The sequence below is a fragment of the Nestor notabilis genome, unplaced genomic scaffold, assembly GCF_000696875.1.
Source record: "Nestor notabilis isolate BGI_N333 unplaced genomic scaffold, ASM69687v1 scaffold19211, whole genome shotgun sequence".
NCBI classification, from domain to species: domain Eukaryota; kingdom Metazoa; phylum Chordata; class Aves; order Psittaciformes; family Psittacidae; genus Nestor; species Nestor notabilis.
In genome coordinates, this window is record NW_009916281.1 from 36,671 (window position 1) to 46,231 (window position 9,561).

Sequence of the window (9,561 nt, forward strand, 5' to 3'; positions counted from 1 at the left end):
TGCAGAGTGAGAGGATTCAGTAAGGAATTGCTGGGGATTTCTTTAGGGCTCCCCTGGCTAACAAGGTTAATAGAAGAGTATTTGTGGTTTTGAGCCATTTTTGAGAGCTGGGGAGGAGGCCTTCCCCAGCGGCGTGGAGGAGGCTCACTGCGCCCATCAGCTCCGTGTCATGTTGCAGATGGCACCCTGGGTCACAGCCACTTGCACGCGGCTTGGGAATTTCCAGAGAAAACAAACAAACCCTTTTTTATGACTCTTGCCGGGGCTTTATTTATTTTCTTTTGAATTGAAACCGTAAGTGCCATTAGGAACGCTCTGCAACAGAAGCCCTGTAAAATCTTGGCCCAGAGCCTTGCCTCTCCGTGCCTTGGCTGAGCCAGAGGAAGCAAGGGGCCGGGCCCTGGGCGAGAGCCCGGCTACTGACCGGGCACCGCATCCTTCCTCCACGTTTGGGTTTCCCTGACTAAAAGCGGCGTGTGGTGCTGAGTATCTCCTCTCTGCACGTTCCTTTATGGCCCCGACAGGCGACGGGTGCACCCAGGGTGAAGCCGCCTCAGGGTGGAGAGGCTGGCGCTGATGACCGCCTCGCCTCCTCTCCGCGCCCCGCATGGCGATGTTGGTCCTGCCAGGCGCTGAAGCACTCGCAGGCGTTTAGTGCCATCAGTACCCGGGTGGAGAGACGCCGGCGGCGCGGCGGGATGGCTGGATATCTGGTGCCCTCTAGTGGGGCGGCCTGTGGGGAGGGCTGAGGCGTCGGACGGGGAACCGGCAAACGGCTCCCGCTCGCAAGCACAAGGCGGGTTGCGGCACCGGTGCGACGAAGGGGCACCTTCCAAGGGACTTACTTAAAAAACAAAACTCACGCTGCTTCACCAGCAGACCTTATGCACGCTTATGCACGCTGACCTTACCCAGTAGAACACCTCTTATCATTTAATTATTGCATTTTATAACTAGTTGTCTCTCTCTTTTTAGATGCTACAACTGTGGTGGCCTCGACCACCACGCTAAAGAATGTAGTTTACCTCCGCAGCCAAAGAAGTGCCATTACTGTCAGAGCATCATGCACATGGTGGCTAACTGCCCCCATAAAACTGTCTCGCAGCAGCCCACTAGTTCTCAGGGAAGACATGAAGCTGAACCACAGCCTTCCACTTCTGCTTTCCTGAGAGAAGGGGGAGGAATGCACGGTTACTCATCTCCACTGTACTCGCAGGAGGGCAGGTCGGAAAACTCGGAGCGCTCGGGCAGGTCACCACAGGAAGCTTCATCAAGTAAGTTGTCTGCGTCACCTGAAGAACCGAGCAGAAAGGGGCCTTCTGTTCAGAAAAGAAAAAAAACTTAAAGCATTTGTCATAACTTTCCATTTTCTTTATCCTCTTGGGATGTCTACCTCATGCAAGTACAGGGGAAATAATTTCATTATCAGTAGCTGACCTGGAATTTTAACTACTGTTGAGGAACTGTGAATTTTTTTTTCTTTAATAGACAAATCACTCCAAGCAAAATACATTTGATCAGGGTGCATTACGTTTTACCTTCTGTATGTGTGTGTATGAGTGTGCACGCGCGTGTGTGTATGTGTACATATCTATAAATACATATTTTTTCCATCAGACCACTCTCCAGCTCCCACAGACATCACTGTGAAGCAATAGGCACAGTATCCACAAACATTCATGAACTCATTCCTAGAACCTCTTTCCAAACATTCAAAAACAAAGAAGAAAACCCAAGAAATCTCACTCAGAAAAAAACAAACCTGATAAACCACACACAGAACTGAGATCAAGACTGTTACTTCTCTTGTGATCCAAAGGTTACTTTCATATTTTAAAGCCGCCATATGGTACTAAAGATACTGAGACATCCCCCATACCATCAATTTGAGTGGTTTTCTTTCTCATCTCCACAAAGCATCAGAACCGCTCCCTTTCCTGTGCCCATGCAGGGCAGTGTCATGATTCAACATGGCTCTCATTGCCACCATCCTTTGTGGGTGAGGAGTTTAAAGCTCCAGAAAAGACAATGAATGTGTAGTTTCTGTGCTGGTTTCTCAAAAAAATTTGTTAAATTAATATGGTTGTAACTGTAATTTAGATGACTGTTGTGTAGAGGAGAATGTACAAGTTGTTAACAAACAGACCCTATTGAGTGGTATCAGGATACCATCCTGTTTAACCCTTTGTATTCTGTGAACATTTAGAGGACCTTGGTGGCAGTAGCAGCAGCAGCAGCAGCAACTTCTCTTGGTCCCAAGTAGTATCCCCCAATCTAATGGGACTTCCCTCTTGTTTTCTGTTGAAATGCCATGGAGAGAACTACCTAGGGATTTTTGTTGTTGTTGTATGTTCTGGTTTTAAAGAAAATGAAATGCAAAACTAATGAGATCTTGGGATAGTTTCTTAAGAATAAAGGTAGATGGGTGCTTGGGTTGCTCAGCCAGCCTCACTTGCTGATGATACAGCATGAGTACAGTCAAGAAGGACAGGTGTCTGCTGTAGACAAGCCTGAGTGAAGGGACGTGCAGATTTGCCAGAAGCCCTGGGCATCGTCTTCTTTTTGTGAACTGGGGGCTGTTGCTGACCAGCCTTGGTCCAGAGTGTGCTGGGACCACACACTTCTGCATTAAAGAGCAGAAAGATCTGTGGCCTCAGAGTGAGACTCCCTGGGCTGCAGCCCTTGCTCGGGGTTAATAGAGTTGGAGCCTATCAAAACTTCAAGTCGCTTTCCATTTGTAACTTCTGAATTACCAAGTCATACGTAAGATAACATACTTTGACAAATCCCATTGTGGATGTAAGTTAATTAGAGAAACCTGTATAATCCTTAACATTGGCAATAAACACAGGCTGTTAAAGCTTGGAAGTGTCGGGTAGGTTTAAGCTTGGATAATCAAACTAAAGAAACAGCCTGCATGAAAGCCTACAGCGAGCCAAAATCCTACCCGTGGTAACTCTTTTGCAGCCACTAGTTACAACAGGTATGCAACTGGCTCATTACGTGGACTTCCCCTTCCCACTTGTCCTGCCAGATGAGACTTTTACTGTTGCTGCTGCTGCTTCAGTAAACAGGTAGTCATCAAATGCCTCGGTGAAAGGCACAATTTGAAGAGAATTATTTTGTGTGAATTCCCATGCCAGGGTTTGCAAGAATCTTGATGGTTTATACTGAAGTTCTCAGTATGCTAATGCAAAGCTTTCCTTTGACGATATTGAATGTGATATATCTATAGAGAAGAACTTCCTTGCCTTATGTAAGGATAGTAAACTTATTTAAATTATGTAGACAAATCAAAGTGGCATTGCTTAACCTTCTAGCCGGTGTAAAAACCAGGTTAAACAGCAAAGATGCAAAACTTAGGTCACTTTGAAAATTTAAACCAAAGTTCCTTATAGAAATAGGCAATTGTGGATTTGAAAAATGGTCATTCCCTGTTTATACATAAGAAGTTCAGAGCTGAGTTAAGGAAGTATTTTCAACATGCAGATTTTTATTGGTGCTGTTTGAAATCACTCTGCGCACCAAAGTCAGACTGAACTGCTAAGAGCACATAACAAACCCTATCTTATTGTTGAAAGCTTAAGGTTTTATTTTTATATATTAGAATGTTATCACTATTACATAACATACTCAGGACAAAGAACTTTGCTCAGGGAATATACCATGGAATGTTGTTTTTTCTTTACAGAATAGTCTACAGACCTGCTTACTCAGAACAAACCAAATAGTCTTAGACCTTTTTATCTCTATATAAGTATTATGTACTGATATTAGTAACTACCTCTGAGTTGACATAGATCTACATTTCTGATAATCAGATCTCAGCATTTTGTATTATAAGTTCCTGTGAAATGATAAAGTGGTATTCTGTACTGGTTACTTATGTGAACATTTGCGTCTTTACATTCACAGGGTCTGAGTTTTCAGAGATGCTGAGCAACCACAGCTCCCACTGACTTTCAGTCAGAGTTACTGGTGCTTAGCTTTTCTAGGAGGGGAGGGATGAGGGATGGGGGGTGGAGGGGAAAGAATAAAAACACAAAAGCATCAAGCCCACTTTGTTTACATAGGTGACAATAAAATTATTATTCTGTTTACAGCAAAAGGCTACCTCATATTTACTGCATAAACACACCTTTGTGCTGCTCTAGCCTTAAAGGTGGCTGTTGATCTATGGTACATACTTTTTATCTGTACTAAATATGTAACTGATAGTTCACCACTGCATACATTATGGCAAATACTTGTTTAAGATGAAGCATACGTTTGAAATTATGAGACGTTTCCAAACATTTCTTTGAAAGCTTTTATTTTTCTGTCTAAAGGATTATGGGCACTGTTCATGAAAATAAATACATCTACAGAAGAGACAAAAATGTACATGCCTAAGTTAAACATATAGCAGTGCAAGCTGCAGCAGGTAACTACTGGGCATTGGGCTGCAGTAGGAAAAAAAAACCCCAACTATCTAATTATACTCCTTCAGCTCCAGATAAGAACCCTTTAGAGGAGGAGGCACAGACTCAGTTTCAGATTCTTCCTTTATGTCTCAAGACAAAATGAATATTCTGCAGCATTGGCTCAGCCTGTTCACCAGCCTGTCCTTGCCAGAATGCTTGCAGAATGCTTTTCACAATAAAACTCATTTGAGTAGAAATAGTTCAAATGTCTGCTCAGAGAGATGTATTTTTCTCCTAATAATGGTGGAGATAGCTAAGGTTAAACCTGGAAAAAGAATCTCCCTCCCATTCCCCCACCCCAAAATACTCAATTTGATTTAATCATAAGGGACATTGTGAGGTATTTTTTACTCTCCCCCAAGGAGAGGTCATGATATTTATTTACATGCTACAAAAGTTAGGCCATGAGGAAGACTTGTATTTGGAGGAGGAGGAGCCAAATAGCTTTTCACTGCAGTTGATGGTAAATCCGGCATTACAATACCATTTGCAAATTTTGCTTTCAGCCAGCTTTCAGGGAGTGCCAAACACCACATTTGGATCTTACCTCTTCCCTTTGCAGGCCACCTTTTTCAGCCCAGTTCTACTCTGCACCAGTGTTATCCTGGAGTTCCTGCTTAGTCATACTTAGTTTTGTGAATAGAGCCCTATAAAAAGTGTTTATAAATCTTGTAACATTCTTTGTAAGAAGAATTATAAAAAAACATGGGAAATCTCATCTTAAATTTAATTTAATTAATTTATCTGTAAGAAATGTTTATCATAAAAAATATATATGTATTCCCCTGTGCTAGATATAAAAGTAATTGGGAAGATATGTACATGTGCAGATGCACTGATTTTAATTTTCTAGAAGTCTTAATGAGATTTGAGTATTGTTTTAGAAACAAGCAGAGCCTTGTTAAATGCATCGATCTTACTTTGCTTAGTATATCAACAGCCTCTTCTTTAAGATCCGTTGATTGTGTTACCCCTGTTACAACTGTTGACTGATAACAAGAGGTTGATTTATGAACACATGTTTCTGTTTTTTATATAAACTGGAGCTGTATATTAGCAGCTTCGACATTGCTTTTATGAGAGTGTTGAAAAGTACCAAGGTATTTGCTACCATTGTCGGGGAACCAAACGTAAGAGCAACCATCTTTACAAAGGGTAATGGTTTTGACTACCTCTTGGGTTACTAAGTTAAGCAACAACTGGCTGACTAACATCACCAGACTGGCTTAAATTAGTAAGTGTTGCTTGTGGTAATAATAACAATAACCATACTAGAGACCAAAGTGAACACTGATTTCTATATGTCTTTAATACTGTGTCTTATCTAGTGTTTTTAAATTATCTTCTGTAGTATAGATTACCTCATTGTCCATTTTGACTTGTATGTTGTTTACAAGGTGAAATAAAAGAAAAATCACTTGAATTTTATGTTTTAAGAAAAAGTGAGTTGAAGTTTTGAAGGTCATTTCACCTGTTTACTGTCTTGAGGGACTAAAGCACTGATTGCCTTTCTACATATCATGTATTTTATATTCTCATTTCATGCCTAATGTCTTTTTTTCCTGTCAGTCATGGATATTGTGAGGTTTTAAAGAATTACTTGATTAAAAATAAAACATTTAACGTTGGCATTTACAGTGAATCTTTGAGATTTTCTTTATTTACTTGGGGTTTTCATATGCACCTATGTTCACTTAATTTTAGAAGATTATTTTCAGGGAAGATAATTTCAGTTATACAAGCTGTTGTTGGGTGGAGGGAGCTATAAATGATTAATGCATACCTGGATCCATACTAGCAATGCTGCAGAAGTTGCCCCCCAAACCATATTCAGCTAATTCAAAATTGCACTGCAAGATTCTACCTTTTAGTATTTACTCTCTGTGAGAATACAGTGGTCATTAAAGTTGTCAGACAGTTGGGTTATTCTCCGGGATGAAAAGCTTTTGGTATTTAAGTCTTGTCCCATCTTTATTACTTCTTCCATAATCTGTAAGCTTGTACCTATCTATTACATATACTACTTTAAAATTACTTGAAGATTGTTTCTTTTTTTAGAAATTAAAGTGCTGTTATCTACCATTACCTGGAAATTCCAACTCTAGATTACATTAAGTGTATCAGTAAATTGGATAGCACTGCCTCATCATACTGTATTAAAATACTTGAGAGCTTGTATATCCTAGCTCCAGTGCCTGTTTTGATGCAAGGCTCTACGTATATGTGATTAATAGCAACATTTAGCTATCTCGACTAAATGTAAGACTGAGATTTTTTTCTAATACTACAAACATTTGCCTGAAGGGTTACCATCATCTCCCCTCCTTCATCTACTCTTCTAGTCACAGAAAACTTCATTTACTTCCCCATATCTCCCCCCAGTTCATGGCCTCAAAAAAGAGTGGTATAAATATGTGTCCTAAACACATGTCCCATCACATCCAGTCCTGTCGTCACCCCAGCCTGTACCCAAATGGTTTTATCACTTTCCTGGAAAGGGGAAGAGGTGACTGAATCCTCGTGGCTAAGATCTTCCACAAGTCCCATTTCTTAGGTCAGTCACAAGGACCAAGTCTTTCTTTAAAATATCTTATTAGTATGTACTTTGAAGAGCGCAGTTCACATGGGTTTATTACACGTGCTATTGGCCTGCCTGACCCATGTGTTCTGGGGAGTAGAAGGGACATCTTGGGCATGCTGCTATCTACTGCACCCATCCGCAAGATGACACTGGAAGGAGAAATCTTCCAGTGCAGCTCTGGACACGCACACATGTAAGAAGCCCTTGGAACAAGTGAAACAGAGAAACCAGTCCTCTAACAGTGCCTAACTGTGGCTGAAACCAGAGTGCCTGGAAGAGCAGCAGCACCTAATTCTTCCTATCTAGTTGTGATACATCCATGTCTCCCTCACAGAGCATCTAGAAGTCAGCAGTCTTTATTCTTTCAGCAGCTCCCCCAGGCACTTAAGAACACATATTCACATTAAAGGCAGAAGTCATGTTTTGTGCACTAGGCAAAGACACATTGTCAGGAACACTTAAATCCACTGCTGCAAGCCAAGATCCTCATCCTAACCTTGCAGAGATGAGGTAACTGCTATGTTACACAACAAAGTTGATTCATGCCAATGAGAAGAAATTCTTGGGTTTAACGTCTGAATTGGTCAATAGAACAACATCATAATCACACCAGCGCCTTTAAAGTAATTATAAAAGCACCATGTTCATTGCCTTCCCTGTGCTACAGGTCTTAGGACACACACTTCCAAGGAACTTCCAGCCTTTCTGCAACCCTAAGTGGCAAAACAGTCAGCCTTTTTTGAGCAAACTGCATTTTTCCCCATAATCTGTTGGGACCAGGAGCTATTTACACAAGCCAATCATTTAAAAAAATACTCTTGATTCATGAAAGGCTCCATAACCTATCTCCTTCCCTCCACACCAGTCACCTTTTCCCTGATAATAAAATACGCCAGACGTAAATCATTTCATGTACTTTCAAGTAGCTTACATACTTAACAGTGTTTTACTATGTGCTTGCACAGGAAGAAACTCTGCAGTGGAGAGAAGGGAATTCATTCTCTGGATGTCTTCCTTCTGCTTATTAGTATTATTTAAGTGATGGCCCAGTTGATTTAAACACCTTTTCAGCAAAATGCTGTGCTCTGTCAGGTGCATATGCTGCCTTCAAATGCTGTTGACCTCCAGGACAACCAGTTCCCTCAACACTGCTTCTATTATTTTATTGCAAGCGTTGCCCACTGCAGGATTGCAGAGCAGTGGTTATCAAGCCCCAGGCCCATTTTCAGGCTGCTGATGCTCAGTTAACATGCAGCTGGGTTTTTTTTGTTTCCTGGCCATTCAATACTTGCTGTGCAGCACTTAGTCTAGATATTCAGGGCTGGAGTAGCTAAACAGTTCATAAACAAATGCAGATGAACTGGTGTCATTACTCCCATTTTACCAGCCAGGAGAAGGTGGACTAGGCAGAAAGAGTAATGAGCATTGATCTTGGGTATCCATCCATTTTTTAAAAATAATCCAAAATTCAAGGCTATAAAGTATGTCATTTACCTAGTTTGTCCTGCTGCATGACACAGGCTATTAAATTCAGGGCAGTAACTATTGTATTGAATTTTAGCACTCAGCTTTAACTGGAGCCTTGTTTGCTTGGCTACTTTAAGCATGTTTTCCAGCTGGGCTTCAAATCAGTCCTGAACACTCATGAGGGAAAAAAAGAGATGCCCTGCTCCATGACAGCTTGTTTTAATAACCTGCTGCTAACAAGCAGTGCCTCATTTCCAGTTCCTCTGGCCTCAACTCCAGCTCTTTGTCTATGAGAGTAGAAAGTCCCTTTATGCACCAGTATTTATTTTCCTATTAAAAAAAAATAAAAAAAATACAAGACCCAATATCTTTGGGGTTTGGGGTTTTTTTTGGTTTTTTTTTTTTTTTTTGTGGTTTTTGTTTGTTTGTTTGTTTGTTTGGGGTTTTTTTTGTTTTTTGTTTTGGGGGTTGGGGGGCAGGATGTGGTGGGAGGGTTTAATGAGGAGTTGCCTTCTCCTTTATTGTCATTTTGAGAAACTTGCTACTCTCATCCTCCAGAGTCCTTCAGCTTTGATGCTGGAATAGCATATCCAGCTTTGGCTTTAAAACCAGCCTCCTGTCAGGCAGACCATGGTTCAAAGGCTGTGTTACCCAAAACAGATACTACCCAAACAATGCAATCCTACCAGCTGTGGCAAGATGGCATTTACTGGGCTACTACTGGGAGCTGAACACTGCCTTCCTCCCCGAAGGAGAAAAAAGCAAAAAGCCTGGGCCAGAAGTACCTGGACATTTCCAGTAGTGGGATAATTAAACAGCAGAACAATCCCCCCTGCCTCCCTGACACATAGAGCAGGTCCTTTGATGTAAGACCAAATGGCTAGAGATGGTTTGTAGCTGGAAAAGAAGTGATGGACTCAGTGATGGATTTAGATTAGATATTAGTTAAAAATTCTTCACTGTGACGGTGGTGAGGTGCTGGCACAGGTTGCCCAGAGAAGCTGTGGCTGCCACATCCCCGGCACAGTTCAAAGCGAGGGTGGGAGGGGG

At 41.6% G+C, this 9,561-nt stretch overlaps 1 protein-coding gene across 1 annotated transcript; it reads left to right on the top strand.

The window, feature by feature from the left end:
* The first annotated feature begins 607 nt into the window (after positions 1 to 607).
* On the top strand, positions 608 to 1,345 carry LIN28B (lin-28 homolog B (C. elegans)). The gene is made up of 2 exons (XM_010024510.1): positions 608 to 615; positions 976 to 1,345. Exons 1-2 carry the CDS (start codon positions 608 to 610, stop codon positions 1,343 to 1,345), a joined length of 378 nt encoding a protein of 125 aa, XP_010022812.1.
* Positions 1,346 to 9,561: the final 8,216 nt, after the last annotated feature.